General features: G+C 58.6%; 4 protein-coding genes across 7 annotated transcripts in view; 2 read left to right on the forward strand and 2 right to left on the reverse strand.

Annotated features, from left to right (window-relative positions):
- OGDH (oxoglutarate dehydrogenase) overlaps positions 1-104 on the reverse strand; it is a 22,107-nt gene extending 22,003 nt beyond the window's left edge. For all 4 annotated transcript variants that reach the window (XM_021374909.1, XM_021374906.1, XM_021374910.1 and 1 more), the window contains exon 1: positions 1-104. The gene's annotated coding sequence lies outside the window, so the exon portion shown is untranslated.
- On the forward strand, positions 217-3,451 carry LOC110387108 (interleukin-1 receptor antagonist protein-like). The gene is made up of 6 exons (XM_021374912.1): positions 217-2,028; positions 2,111-2,159; positions 2,233-2,416; positions 2,497-2,667; positions 2,742-2,887; positions 2,974-3,451. Exons 1-6 carry the CDS (start codon positions 1,988-1,990, stop codon positions 3,184-3,186), a joined length of 804 nt encoding a protein of 267 aa, XP_021230587.1. The 5' UTR covers positions 217-1,987; the 3' UTR covers positions 3,187-3,451.
- CKAP2L (cytoskeleton associated protein 2 like) lies at positions 4,040-11,465 on the forward strand. Its single transcript, XM_021375011.1, has 9 exons — positions 4,040-4,185; positions 4,953-5,019; positions 5,732-5,798; positions 6,148-7,238; positions 7,679-7,886; positions 8,459-8,614; positions 9,002-9,065; positions 10,119-10,269; positions 10,353-11,465. Exons 1-9 carry the CDS (start codon positions 4,167-4,169, stop codon positions 10,576-10,578), a joined length of 2,049 nt encoding a protein of 682 aa, XP_021230686.1. The 5' UTR covers positions 4,040-4,166; the 3' UTR covers positions 10,579-11,465.
- Positions 11,448-14,556, reverse strand: LOC110387155 (cytosolic purine 5'-nucleotidase-like). Its single transcript, XM_021375013.1, has 15 exons — positions 14,421-14,556; positions 14,241-14,332; positions 14,067-14,124; positions 13,871-13,964; positions 13,716-13,769; positions 13,528-13,611; positions 13,395-13,430; positions 13,200-13,310; positions 13,038-13,104; positions 12,666-12,836; positions 12,496-12,547; positions 12,337-12,397; positions 12,076-12,252; positions 11,880-11,972; positions 11,448-11,796 (listed from the first exon to the last, which is right to left on the reverse strand). The coding sequence occupies exons 2-15, from the start codon at positions 14,281-14,283 to the stop codon at positions 11,740-11,742; spliced, it is 1,158 nt and encodes a 385-aa protein (XP_021230688.1). The 5' UTR covers positions 14,284-14,332; positions 14,421-14,556; the 3' UTR covers positions 11,448-11,739.

Below are 14,568 nucleotides of genomic sequence, written 5' to 3' on the forward strand. Positions count from 1 at the left end.
CCCGCCCGTTCGCCCCGCTCGCGGCCCCGACTCTGACAGCGGCCCCCAACCGCCGGCTGCCGCCCCGCGTCGCCCCGCCCCGCCTCTACGTCACCGCGTCACCCCGCCCCCACTCTCATCCTAAGCCACGCCCCTCCGTCTGAGCTGGGCCCCGCCGCGCGTGCGCACTGCTCAGAGTTCCCGCGGCCGCTCAGGGGAGGGGGTGGGGCGTCTTCCATCCGCTTCCCCGGGTGGGGGCATGTGGGTGTGCGGGGACATCCGCCGTGGGTGTTCGCTGTGGGGTGGGGACAGGAGCCGTGTCATGGAGACGTTGGCCTCGGAGACATCCATCGATAAGGACATCTGCCATAGAGATATTCACTGTGGTGTGGGGACATCTGCCATGGTGTGGAAACCTCTGAAATGGGGACGTCATCCATGGGGACATCCATCATGAGGACATCTGTCCACGGGAACATCCATGATAAGGACATTCAGTGTGGTGTGGGGACATCCGCTATGGGGACATCTGTAATGGGGTCACCCACCTCGAGGGGATATCCACCATGGAGACATCTGCCATGGTGTAGGGACATCTGCCATGGGACATTGGCCATGGGGACATCTGCTGCCAAGCAACCATGGGGGTCTCCACGGACGCTATGGTGTGGAGACATCCTGGTGTGGGGGACGTCTGTTATGGGATTATCCGCCCACAGAGACATCCACAATGACAAAATCCACCATGGGGACTTCCACCATGGGGACATCTACCCATGGGGGATGGACATCCTGGTAACAGAGACGTTCTGGTGGGGGGGGGGGGCACCTGCTCGTAGGGGACACCCACCTTGGTGCATGGACAGCCAGGTGTGAGGACCTCCACCACAGAGTGGTGACACGATGGCACAGGGACAGGTCCCAGCCCTGAGTCACATCCTGTGGGGGCAGTGACACCATTTGGGAAGTGAAACGGCTGCAGGAAAACACACAGGCACCCCACACACGCACATCCCCAGCCACCGTGGCACAACTGCGTGGGAGCCGGCAGGGCTGGCCGTGGGCATCCTCCGGACAGAGATGGGCAGCAGCAAGCCCAAGAGGACAGCGTCCCAAAGACAGACCGTGGGGTGGGACCTGTGGGGTCCCTGTGGCTGCTGGCAGGAAGCAGAGGGGCTGGGTGGGGAAATGGGGGAGTGGCAGCACTTGCGCCACGGGCCCCTTTCGGGGAATCCGGCCTTGCTCCAGCCCTGACGAGAGCTGGCGTCATCAAGAGCACTGGCGGCCATGGGGCAGCCCCAGTGTGTCAGCCCAGCCAGCGCAAGAGAGCCAGACCCTGAACATCGCCCCACTCTGTGCACCACAACAGCCCCAAAACATTGCCCTGCTGCGCCCCGCACTAATCCCAAAGCATCGCCCTGCTGGGGCCTGCACCGATCCCAAAGCATTGCCCCACTGGGGCCCGCATCGATCCCAAAGCATTGCCCTGCTGTGTGGTCCACACAGACTCTGAAGTGTGGCCCCACTGAGCCCCACACTGACTCCGAAGCATCATCCTGCCAAACACCATGCTGACCCCAAAAAAAGCATGTTCTGAGCTCTACAATGAGCATGGCTCCACTGTATCCCATACCGACCCTAAAGCATGGCCCCACTAAGCCCCAGAGCTTGGGCACAAAGCATACTCTGAGTTCTACAATAACCCCAAAGCACAGCCCCACTGCCCAACCCCAAAGCAGAGCCCCACTGAGCCCCAGAGTGCCCCTGCACAACCCAGCACAGAGGCGGTGCCGATGCCTGCGGCGCTGCGTGCTGGAGATACGAAACTTGGCAATCTCCGGGCGTGTTGCAAAATGTGGAAATCCCGCACAGGAGCCGCTTCCTTCCAGCGCTGCTTGAAAACGCGTTGCGCGGCGGCCAGGCTCAGAGCGCACCAAAACGCGCGGGAGGAGCAGGAGCACAGCACTGCAGGTTGCGTTCACCCTTAGGATTCACATTGGGCACAGAGATGGCGTTCGTTCCTGACCTGGATGTGCTGGAGAGCAGCAGGTGAGCGCTGACAGGGGCCAGGGACTCACTGCGGGTCTGAGCTTCATATGGCCCAAAGCTCACCACCCGCTTTGCCTTTCAGCTTCAGCGAGGAGACCTTCTACGGCCCCGCCTGCCTCTGCCTGCAGAAGGTAAGGATGGGAGGGCCCGGTGGCACAGTGCCATGGCAGCATGGGGCACTCAGCTGCAGCCCTCTCCCCACAGAAGCCTCGCCTGGATTCAGAGCACACCGCGGTGGACGTGCAGGTGACAGTGAGGAAGGGACGCGGCACCTGGAGCTTCCGGCAGGCTGCTGTGCTGGTGGTAGCCATGACCAAGCTGCTGAGGAGGCCGACGCACAGGGACTTTGCTGACAGTGACCTGAGTGCACTCCTGGAGGAGGTTTTTGGTAGGAGCGCGGTGCTGGAGGAGTAGGAGGGGTGGTTGCTGGGGTGTTGTTGCCACCTGCTGACCCCCTATGCCCTGCAGAGCCCGTCACCTTCCAGCGGCTGGACAGCAGCTACGCCGGGGTGCCTGCCTTCCGCTACACTCGCTCGCAGTCCTTCGACATCTTTGACATCAACCAGAAGTGCTTTGTGCTGGAGTCGCCCACCCAGCTGGTGGCCCTGCACCTCCAGGGGCCCTCCTCCAGCGAAAAAGGTGAGGGCACCGCATCCCTGTCCCTACCCCTCATCCCTGCGGCATGCCCGCCAACCCGTCCCTTCTCCCCGCAGTGAGGCTCAACATAGCGCTGTACCGGCCCCGAGGCCCACGGGGCAGCGCTGGAGCTGGGCAGATGCCTGTGGCATTGGGCATCAAGGGCTACAAGCTCTACATGTCGTGTGTGATGAGTGGCACCGAGCCCATGCTGCAACTGGAGGTGAGCATCCCACATCCCCATCCCATCCCCACTCCCCTGCTGGGATGTCACCACCACCCACTGAGCCCCGCCGGCTCCCATTGCAGGAAGCTGACGTCATGCGGGACATCGACAGCGTCGAGCTGACCCGCTTCATCTTCTACCGCCTGGACAGCCCGGCCGAGGGCACGACACGCTTCGAGTCGGCCGCCTTCCCCGGCTGGTTCATCTGCACCTCGCTGCAGCCCCGGCAGCCCGTGGGCATCACCAACCAGCCCGACCAGGTCAACATCGCCACCTACAAGCTGAGTGGGCGCTGACCACCCGCTCCAACCCAAACCGGCCCGTTGCCGGTTTCCATGCCGTATGTACCGAGTACAACCCTCTGCTGCCCCACAACGCTATTCCACGTGGAATAGCCACTCTGGGCCCCATGGGCCTGAGTCATGCTTCGTTTATATTTTGTTACTGTCCTGTTGCTTTTAACTTATATTTTTTTTACTGTAATCACGATGGTTTTATTCCGTCTCCCCTTGGAGATGGATGTATTTATTGTGACTGGAGAAATAAAAGCTTCCCTGTGGACGTGTGTCTCAGCGTGTGCCTCTTGGGATCAGTCAGGGCGGTTCTGGCTGGAGGAGAAGCGTTCCCACAGCAGGCGCCAGCGGCAGGACCCTGCCCCCTATGCCCAGGCCGCCTCCTGCTCTCTTCCAGGCCCTCTGCAGGTACCTGGCAGCAAAGACCGGGGACTGCCGCATCTCCCAGGTCCCCCTCAGAGCCCCCCATCGCTCCTTAAGAACTCTCCCCTCATGCCTCGTAGAGCTCCCCATCTGAACCCCTCGGGGCCTCACCAAGTCCCCTTCGGGGCCCATCAAAACCAATTAGAGACCCCCCACGTCCCCCTCAGAACCCCCTTAGAGCCCCTCAGAACGCTCTCAGAGCCATCCAGGTCTCCATTAGAGCCACGCAGGGTCCCTCACAGCTCCCTCAAAACAACTTCAGACCTCCTCCGATCTTCCCTCGGATCCCACCCAGACCCCTCCCCCCCACGCCCCCACCCCGCCGTGCACCACACCCGTTGACAGACACAAACGAACGCGATTGGCCGACACACACTTCCGGCCCGAGCAGTGGCTCTGCTGTACGCGCTTTATCCGCTCTCTTCGCCTAATCTCAGCTCCTTGTCTCCGCCCCGCCCCTTTGGTCCTGCCCCCCTCGGCGTTCTCCATTGGTCGGTTTGAAGGAGGCGGTGGCCAATGGGCATGGGCGGCGGTTGCGGCCGCGGTGGGAGGTTGAGAACATGGCGGCGGCTGCGCAAGGTGAGGGCTGGGGGATCGGAATCCAGACCCAGACCCAGGGGGTGCTGGGAGTTTGGGCCGGCTGTGGATCCGGGTCCTTGTGGAGAGATCCCCCCGCAGGCCTGGGGACCTGTGGAGCTGTGGGACCGAGGGGTGCCCGCAAAAAGGGGCGTCGGGGGCGGTGCTGGGGGCTGTGCAGGCGGCCCGTGAGGCTCTGCGGGCACCGGGACGCGGTGTCGGTGAGGGGAGGGCAGGGTGCCCCAGAGCCCCGGGCACGAGTGAGGGAGTCCGGGTGGGGCCGTGGTTGGGGAGGACGTGGGGTGGGACACCGGGCAGGGGGGGTGGTGGAGGCCTTGCTGCCCTGCGCCGCAGCCCTTTGTCAAAGCAGAAGGATGGAGAGTGAGTCTTTACGTGATCTGATAGCAGTAGGACAAGGGGGAATGGTTTTAAGCTAAAAGAGGGGGAAATCGGAGTCAGATGGGACAGGCTGCGTGCAGAAGCTGTGGGTGCCCTGTCGCTGGAGGTGCCCAAGGCTGTAGGCAGCACCTCCTCTATCCTACAGGCCAGCAAAGCCCCACACAACTGGGCTTTGGGTAGCCTTGTGCTGTACGCACCAGAGAGCTGCAGTTCTTGTTCCAATGGGCCGTGGGCAATGCCTCGTGTGTGCCGGGAGCTGATGGGGTGTCTGGGAACAGCAGTGTGCTCGGGGAGGGAACTCGGTGGTAACACTCATTCTTAGAGCTCCGAGGGCTGTGTGTGCACTACGTTTTCCTTCCATCTCTTTGCAGAAGAACGGAGAAGACAGCTCCAGGAGTACCTGGAGGCCAAAAGGAAGCTGAAATGCCCCAGTACCAAGTAAGTTGGGGTGTGTGGCTGTCTCTGGCTCGCCAGCACCTGCCTTCTCGCTGCAGTGGCTCGCTAACGAGAGCAGCCTCGGCCCTGTGCCAGTTGTCAGGCTGGGACAGCTCCTGCAGTGCCCTGGCACTGCTCTGCAGCTACTGGCAGCATCAGCACAGACATGATTTGAGTGTTGATATTTCCTGCTGCTTGATACCATGTCTTCTGGATGTCTTCTGAGTCTCCACAAAGCTTTTTCATCTCAGGCTTTGGATCTGCAGGACAGCCTTTGGTTGCATTACCAGCTGTGCAGCTTCTTGCAGCTTTTGCGATCCAAATTTGAGTGCTGCGTTTTAGCAGCCTTCTGGGGTAGGCTAATATTAGGAAGGGGCATCTTCAGTGCATTTAAAAGCAAACAGAGGGAAGCTCATTATCACACCTGACCTGTTAAGTGAGTTCCCGTCATGTCCTGCCCGCCTGGCCCCATCAGCTGCAGGAAGCGCTTCGATCGCTTTTCTTGTCAGCGGAAGTCGTGAGTTATGCAACAGTCTTCTGTGTCACTTTTCCATTGCCACACGGAAGGAAAAGAAATATTACGTGCTTCTTCCTTGACAGCTTTCTGGTTTCAAAATGCTTCTCATCAGCTCCTGTGGCTGAAGCAATCAGAAGTGTTTTAGGTTTCACCTTTTCTGTAAGAGCTGCTCAGTACTCGGATAACTTGTTTCTGCAGGCCCTATTTAAAGGACCGGACTAATCACCTGGATCCACTCTCAAAAGCAGTTTCTAAACCAGAACATGTAAGTAGAAGAGAACTCTTTTCAGCCTGGTTTTGTATGTCATGCTTGAAGCGAGTCCAGGCAGAACAGGGTACACAAACCAGGACAGTGAGTTCCTGACCCCAGGCGAGGTGTAGTCAACACATTGCTGAACATCTGGTCCTAAGACAACTAATTAGTCTTCAGAGGAACTTAAGCTGAGAGAATTGTCCTCTGTCCAGGTGCTGGGTGTTACACTGGGCTTGCTTCCCTGCTGCTGGGCTTTGTGCATGTTCCCTGGGCTGGTGGGGCTGTGGTGGGAGTGAGCTGTTGGGGTTTGACTGAGCTGAGCTCTGCTCTGGGCCCTGCCTGAGGTTATTTGTCTCTGCAGCTTGACAGGAACAAGAAGGACACTGTCCAAAACGTAGTGAAGGGCACCTGGAAGGATGGCAAGCTTGCTGCCAAACCTACACAGCCAGCTGGGCACGCTGCACTGCAGAAGTCTTCACATGCATCTCAGAGAGTAGCAGTGGTACGGCCACAGCAGCTGAGGAAGGGCACAGAGCTGCCTGTGGGGCTCGTACCAAGCACGGGCCCCTCTGTGCAGCCCAGAGGGAGGCTCCCAGTTTCTGCCTCTTGTTTCCCAAACCCTGGAGGGCTGGAGGAGACTGGAAGTAGCCAGCCTCTGCCCAGGGCACCTTGCTCCCTAAATGACGGCCTGCAGGAACGGCTTGGCTGCGGCAAAGAGAACTTGCCAGCACAAGCAACTACAAACCTTATGCCCAGCAACACTTTTCAATCTAAGGGAAACAGTCTTGGGAACAAGAGGGCCTTGGCTCATGGGCAGAGCTCAGGCACTGTGTCAAGGACGGTGAAGGGCCCAAAGGACAGAATCAATAGCCGCCAGACTAAGGAAGTGCTGATTCAGGACAAATTCAGGAAACCCCTGCCAGACTTAAAGAGCACATCCCAAAAACCAACTGACACAACTTGGCCATTGCAACCCCCTCAGTTACTTGCTGGTTCTACGTGTTTGCTACATAAGAAGCCAGTTGTAAAACATGAAAAAACCAATACAGCAAGGGAACCCATAGGAAAGCTTGGCATGTCTCTGGTGGGAACTCTTAAGCACTCCAGTAGAGCTCCTGCAAAGCCCCCAGCCTCCGGCCAGTCCCAGGGCACCACAAACGGGCCCATTAGGAAACTTGGCCTGAAGTTGGGTACTGCAGTGCAGTGGCAAAGACCCCCAGTTAGAGGGGGGACAGTCAGGAAGGATGTGAATACAGCACCTTCTGGGGACACAGCAAGATCCCGAGCGGGAGTCCCCAAAAAACAGTCTCATCCCAGCACCTACAGCTCCAGAACTCAAGCAAATCAGGGCGAATTTGGGAACAGGAGGGGGATGCGTAAACCGGAGCTGCCGCAGACGCATGGAGTGCATGCTGGGCGTGTTCCCAAGAGCCCAACACCAGAGGATCGTAAGTAAGTGGCATCCTTGGCTGACGGTCCTCACCTCCAGGGGACAGCAGAGTCTGAGGCGCTGAACCACGTGAGCCAGCTGCAGCCTGCAGGGAGCGGGGCCCCAGCTCCACAATCTGTGAACTGTTGGGATGCCACAGTGCAGAGGCGGGTGAGGGTGAGGTTTGGTGGTCCTCTGGGTTCCTCGTTTCCCCCATTACAGACAACAGTGAGTGAGCAGTGTCTGAAGAGACAGCCTTGCTGGTTCATGCTGCATCTTCTGTTTTATCTTCAAGACACTTAAATCTAGGAGGGTTTGCCTCTCCCAGCCTGTCTCGAGTGTGCTTTCTAGGGTAGAAGTTCTTCCCAAGCATCTAGAAATCCAAAGGGATGACAGGCAGCAGCCTGGCAAATGCTGGTAGTCTTTTGTGGTGGTAACAGATAATCCCTTGGTCCTTTAACAGGAGGCAGCTGGAGCAGTGGCTGGCCTCCAAAGGCAAGTGCTACAAACGGCCACCTATGACACTGCCTCCAAAAAAGCCAGTGAAACAGAAGGAGAAGCCACCCCTCAGGAGCACTGTGCAGGAGGTACAAAAGCCAGAAAAGCCGGAGCAGCTCCATGTGGACAGGATCAATGCCCTGCTGACCGAGTGCTTGAAGCTCATTGAGGAGGTGGGAGTGGGAAACGGGCTATGTTAACAAGCTGCTCTTTTCTTGAAGCAAAGCATTCTTGCTTGGCTTAGGAAAAGTAAAATGCTTGATTCACCCCTGGAGCTGAGAGCCTGCAGAGAGATGCACTGACAATGAACATGGACAACTAATCACTAATGTGGCTTACAGGCGTCCCTGCCGTTGTCCTGATGTGTAGCAGTGCAGCCTGCAGTGGGGACTCCTGCAGTGGCAGCCCAGGCTGGTCGAACCACTCCAGGATATGTCTCTGGTGGGCTCCACCGCTGGGAATGCCAACTGCTAGCCCAGCTCTGGGTTTGAGGGCCGTGCTGGTGCCTGCACTGAAGAATCTGTCCCTCAACTTCCCTCTGAAATGCTAGGCTCATTTTACTGAGGGAAAATGGAGGCATAAAAATTGTATCATCTGTCCAAGGTCATATAGGAGGCTTGTGGAACATGAGTGCGAAGTGCAGGCTTTAGAGCATCCTTTTTGCCTTCTCTTTGGGAGAACACTGGCACATGGGCAGCTCCTCAGTGCCCACCTTTTCTCCAGCACCTTGCCCTTGTCCTTGCAGGGTGTCCCATCGGAAGCGCTCTCTGCAATACTGTGCCATGAGTCCAGTGCAGAGAAATGTGCCAAGTTCTGGATCTGCAAAGCCAAGCTGCTTGCCCGCAATGGCCCTTTCGACGTGACGGGGCTGTACAAAGCGGCAGTCTGCGCTGGTGCTGAGGTGAGTAAGGTGCTCTTCAGTAGCTCCTCCGCACCAGTGGGTTGCCCCGAAGCCCAGGGGTCAGATTTTGGGATCAGTTTAGCAGTCATTGGTGAAAAAGCCCTTTAGAGCTGCGGATCCTGGTTGCTTCCATAAAAACAGTTATTGTCCACGCAGGCAGTGTGTGCACAGGGCCAGAGGAGAGCAGGGAGGTGGCAGCTCTGAGCCTGGTCTGCATGGTGTAACTGCAGCACCTGGGGATGGGCATCTGCACACAGATCTGGAGAAGGGAAAAGCTGTGGCCATCAGCCATTCCCTCAGCAAGGCAGCAGGAACCTTTTCTCCTCTTTGGACTGTAGTCTTCATTCTCTGCCTGCCTTGACCTGTGTTCTGATTTTTTTTTTGCAGCCACTCCAGGAGCTCAGAGAAGTTGTCCTTGATATTTTGAAGACTGCAGAACAACCATCAGAAGGTAACACGTGCACATAGGGGCTGGCTGGCTAGCAGTCCAGTGTTCCTGCGGCTGCAGGCAGGGAAGAAGCATGCTTTGCAGTCTGTCCCAGCACCCTGTGTCCCTGTTGACTTTGGTGAGGACTGAGCATTGTGAAAGTCCAGAACCCTCATCTCAGAAATGGGGCAGAATTCTTCTGCCAGAGCTGAGCCTGGCACAGCATGCAAGGTGCCCTGAGTTATGTCCAGAGCTCTGCAGTGTTGTAGTCTCCCTCCCCTTCCCTGCCCCCAGCTGCAGCTCTCTTCCCTCTCTAAAACCCTGCTGCCCTTTTCTGTGTCCAAGTGGAGGCCAGTCACAAGTGGTGTCCCTCAGGGGTCCATCTCGGGACCAGTGCTCTTCAACATCTTTATCAATGATATCGACAGTGGGATCCAGTGTGCCCTCAGCAGTTTGCAGATGCCACCACACTGAGTGGTGCAGTTGACGAAACAGAAGGGAGGGATGCCACCCCGAGGGACCTGGACAGGCTCAAAAAGTGGACCCACATGAACCTAATGAGGTTCAACATGGCCAAGTGCAAGGTGTTGGGATGGGGCAATCCCAGATATGAGTACAGATAGAAGAGTTCCTTGAGAGCAGCCTGCAGAAAAGGACCTGGGGGTTCTGGTGGATTAAAAGTGGGACATGAGGCAGCAGTATGCACTTGGGGCCTGGATGGCCGACAGCATCCTGGGCTGTGGCAACAGAGAAGTGGCAGCAGGGCAGGGGAGGGGATTGTCCCCCTCTGTTCTCCCCCTGTGAGGCTCCATCTGGTGTACTGCATCCAGGCCTGGGGTCTCCAGTACAGGAGGGACATAGGGCTATGTGAGCGGGTCCAGAGGAGGGCCATGAGAATGCTCAGAGGGCTGGAGCACCTCTCCTGTGAAGACAGGCTGAGGGAGCTGGGCTTGTTTAGCTTGGAGAAGGCTGTAGGGAGTCCTCATTGCGGCCTTCCAGTACTTGAAGGGAACTTGCAAGCAGGAGGGGGATCGACTTTCTACACAGTCTGATAGTGATTTCTCTCTCTCCTTTCAGGGGAAAAGCCTGAGCAGTACCTTCTGTGGGAGCCCACAACACCTTGGCCAGGTGAGAGGCAGCACATGGCTGTGACTCCTTGTCAAACAGAGAGCGCCCTGAGCAGCCTACCTGTCTCTTCCATCAAGCTACAAGTGACGTCTGTGCCCAGGTGAGGCTGAGCTGCTGGCAGCAAACACCCTGTGCCATTCTCTATGGGGTTTGCCTCACTCGTGCCTTTTTTCCTCCCTGCAGAGCGAGGGAGCTGCCAGAAGGCCAAGAGGTGAAATTCCTGACGCCAGTGCGGCGCTCGCTGCGCATAGAGAGGGCTGGGAGCCACTATCCGGGGATGCTGAGGGACCATGACCCCGTGGTGTCATCCCTCAGTGAAATCCTGGATGATGAGGAGGAGACTCAGTTCTTTTTCCGGAAAAACAAGGCTTTGCCAGAGGTGGCAGAGATGGAGGTTTTGAGTCTGTAGCCCCAAATGTTGCTGAGGGATTCCCTGAGGGCTGCTGGCTCACCCATGCTGCCCTGCACTTACTTCTCTTGTTGCCTCTCAGATGTAACAATGTAGGGGTGGCACGTAATCAGCCTTTTCCACGTTTTTTAATTATTTAAAACCTTACACAAGAGATGCAGTGTGACCCGGTGGAGTGGTGAGCAAGGTCTGGGATGGGAGACATAGGCTCCCTGTTCTTGGGTTGGCCCTTGGCACCTCCACCCTGAAGCACGCCCTGGTTTTTGTGCTGGCAGATGGTTCTGGTCTCTGCAATGCAATGGGCACCTCGCAGGGTTTTGGAAGTGATGTCCCAAGGGTTTGCTCCTGAAGAAGGTGCGCACAGCCCGTCTGGCACATCACACGTGGCAGCACCAGCAGTGCCACTCTCCTGCCTCCTGCCACCAGGAGAGCTGTGCTCAGCCTCTAAGCCAGCAGCGCCGTGAGGCTATGGGCAGCGGGCTGGGGTGCGTGCATGCCCCAATTTCCTCTCTGTAAGAGGAGCACAATGGTTCTGCTGCTAAGCACAAAGCAGAGCCATGTCTTCATCTTCCTGCCCCCAGCAAACAGCAGTCCTGTTGCACCCACCGCTCCTCCCCACCCAGCTGTACGAGCAGGGCTCGGTCTCTTTACTGAGGAACCGTAAGCTGGCTGAGGCACTGCAGGAGCAGCAGAACCAGCAGTGCAGAGCTGTCCCAGGGCTTGCATGCAGCCACAGCACTTGTCCCAGCTGCTGGCCTAGGCCTGGGGAATTGCCCTTTGCTCCAATTTTCCCCAGTCTTGGGGCAAATGAATTTTCCTTTGGGGAAAAAAAAAATTTATGTCTCTTCTACTACTCTGTGACTCCAATAAAACTTTGTCAGAAGTTAGCATGCCTTTTATAAATAGACAAAGGTAAATAAGGGGAGAGGCTGGGACTCTTAGCAGGTAAAAGGGAGCAGCGCTGGCCCCAGAACCTTATGTTTGGGCACCATTCACCCAGAGCAGGTCCCAGTGCTGAAGCTGTGGGGGAGCTGCTGGGTGCACTGGTGCTGCCCTGTGACTTGCAACAGCTCAGCACAGAGAAGGGCTTCAGCCATCAGCCCCAGGGACAGTGCCTGGTGTCTGCTGGGGACTGGCACTGCTGGATCAGCAGCTGTGGGCTCAAGCCTTGCCATCCTCTTCCTCCTCCCCACTGGAGTCCTGGGGGAGCCCCAAGACCTGAGACATAGAGAGGGGGTTCAGTGGGCACTGGGTTGTGGGAAGTGGGTGCCAGGCTCCTGTGCCACAGCCCTGCCCCACACCTGCTGGCTGTGCTGGTCCAGCTGCAGCTCCAGGGCCATGCTTCCCTCTGCAGTGTCCACAGGGCTGTGTTCCACTGTCGACTCATGGGCCATCTGCAGTGGGGATGGGTGAGAGCAGGGCTGGCACACAGCTCCTGATGGGCTTGTGCCCACCAGAGGAGCAGGGAGGGAAACTGAGGCACAGCACCCAGCATACCAGGACAGAAGGTGCCCGGAAGAGGTAGCTGAAGGGGTAGTAGAGGAAGTTGAGGAAGGAGGCAGCGTAGAGATCTGCATAGCGCATCAGCTGGCTGGCAAATAGGGTCTGGCGCGAGCCGCAGCGGAAGAGACTGCCCATCTTCCCATAGCACATGTCCATCTCATGTGTGACTTTCTGTGGGCACAGTGGGGCAGTCAGGGCACAGGTACCCCACGCGTGGGGTGCTCTGTGGAATGGGGACGGTGGTCCCAGCGTCACCTGGATGCGACGTTTGATGGAGCTGATGTCTGGGCGCTCGCTGCTGCCGCTGTCCAAGTGCCTGTGGGTGGGAGTGGGGGGCTCACCAAGGGGCCTTTGTGTTCCCCCCCCCCCCCCACAAAAGCACAGGGACCCCATGGTGCCCCAGTGCCCACTCACTGGTACAGCTCTGCCAGGAAGAGGTCCAGGTTCCGCAGCTCCTCAAACAGCTCTGCCAAGACAAAGCTCCAGCTCAGTGCTGGCACCGCAGCCGTCCCTGGGGCTGGCTGTGCCCCTGAGGAAGGCAGAGGGTCCCGCAGGGAGGGGAGGGCATGGCCAGGGCTGCTCACCGCTCTTCTCTGTCCACACCTGCAGCTCACGGGCCAGCTCAGGCACCACCAGGAAGGTGCGCCAGCCCTGCCGCTTCTTGGACTTGAGGATGTCCCCGAAGATGTGGTCCCCCATGTACAGGATGTCCTTGCCCTTCACGCCCAGCAGGTCACACACCAAGTCTGATGAGCCTGGGACAACAGGATGGCTGGGCACGGGGTCACCATGTCCCTATGCCATTGTGTCCCTGTGTCACCGCATCCCTCTGTCACTGCATCCCCGTATCACTGCATCCCTGTGCCACCATGTTCCTGTGCCACCATGTTCCCGTGCCACCATGTTCCCATGCTGCCACATCCCTATGCCACTGTGTCACCCAGTCAGGCACTCACCACCGGAGTAGACAGCGCAGTGCTGGAGGGGCCCTGTGTAGGTCCCGATACGCAGCTTCCCTGTGTCCTGTGAGCACAGAGCACCCCACTGTGTCACCATCACCTGTGCCTGCTCAGTGCCGGCTTGTGGGGGTGAGGGATGCGCGGCGCCTGGGTCCCCACCGTGTTGACTTGGCGCAGGACGGTGCCCTCGGCAAAGAAGAGCGGTTTGCGGGTGTCCACCACGATGAGGTCGAAATAGGAGCGCCAGGGCCGTGGGGGGGTCCCAGTTTGCTTTGGGGGGAAAGGGGGCAGGTGACACGGGGTGAACACGGTTGGGTGGAGCACCCCCCAGCCCCAACATGGCTGTCCCCTCACCTCGTCCCTGAAGTCAAACAGGTAGGACATGATGGCCTGCAACGACACGCAGCGTCACCTGGGAGCGCAGCAGGGTTGTGGGGGTGGGAAACCCGAGCCCAGCTCCCCCCCCAACAGCAGTGCCACCACTCACGTCGGTGTAGTTGTAGTCACTGTTGGTGGCCAGGAACACCTTCCCCACCTCCCTCATGCGGCTCAGCAGCAGTGGCACATGGGGCTGCAGGGGCACAGTGAGAGCACCGGGTCAGGGAAATAGGGATTGGGAGGGGACATGGGGACTGAAGAGGGTCTCAGGGCTGGGAGGTGGTCATAAACACTCACATCTTTCACCACATATTTCTCCAGGTTCTCCAACGTCTTCTCCTTCAGGCAGCCCTGCAGAGGAGGACGGGTGATGAGGGGGTGGCAGAGGGTTGGGGTCCCCTCTCCAAACCTGCTGGGGCCATGGGGTCCCCCAGCGCTGCCCACAGCCCTACTGAGAGGTGCACTTGGTCCATGGCCTCTCGCACGTCCTGGAACATGCTGCGGAAGGACATGAAGAGGTTCCCGTGCCTGTAGCCAGTGTTGCAGCTAAAAATGGGGAGAAAAATGGGAAATAGAGGGTGAAGGCGCTGCACCCCGGGGGGACCCCCAGAGCCCTCCCCTCGCTGAAGACCCCCACGTCCCGCTCACCTGATATATCTGGGGCAGTTGGAAAAGAAGTCCACAAGGCAGGCGTAGAGGTAGGTTTCTGCCGTGGGAGAGGGCTGTGAGGAGGGTGCAGGGGGGCAGCACCCCAAAACAGGGGGAGGTCTGGGGCTGGGGGGGGGGGGGGGGGCTGGGGGGGGGGGGTGGGGCACAGCTCACCTGTGAGGTTGAAGAGGGTATTGAGGATGTGGAAGCGCTTCATGTCGTCCCGCTGGATGAACTTGTTGGGGTAGTAGTGCAGGATCTCAGCCCTGTGAAGGGGGCACGAGGCCACTCAGCCCCTCCAACCCACACCCCAGCACTACTGAGGGACCCCCACCCCCCAAAAAAAATACACACAGACCCCCGGAGGAAGCGGAAGCCGTGGGCGCAGACCAGCAGGTTGCCGTGCGAGTCCACCTTCAGCAGGTTCCCATAGAGCGCGTCGAACACCAGCCCCCTGCGAGAGCAGTGAGCAGTGCAGGGGTGTCCTGCTTGTGTGTGTGCC

Source organism: Numida meleagris, chromosome 21 (assembly GCF_002078875.1).
Source record: "Numida meleagris isolate 19003 breed g44 Domestic line chromosome 21, NumMel1.0, whole genome shotgun sequence".
NCBI lineage: Eukaryota > Metazoa > Chordata > Aves > Galliformes > Numididae > Numida > Numida meleagris.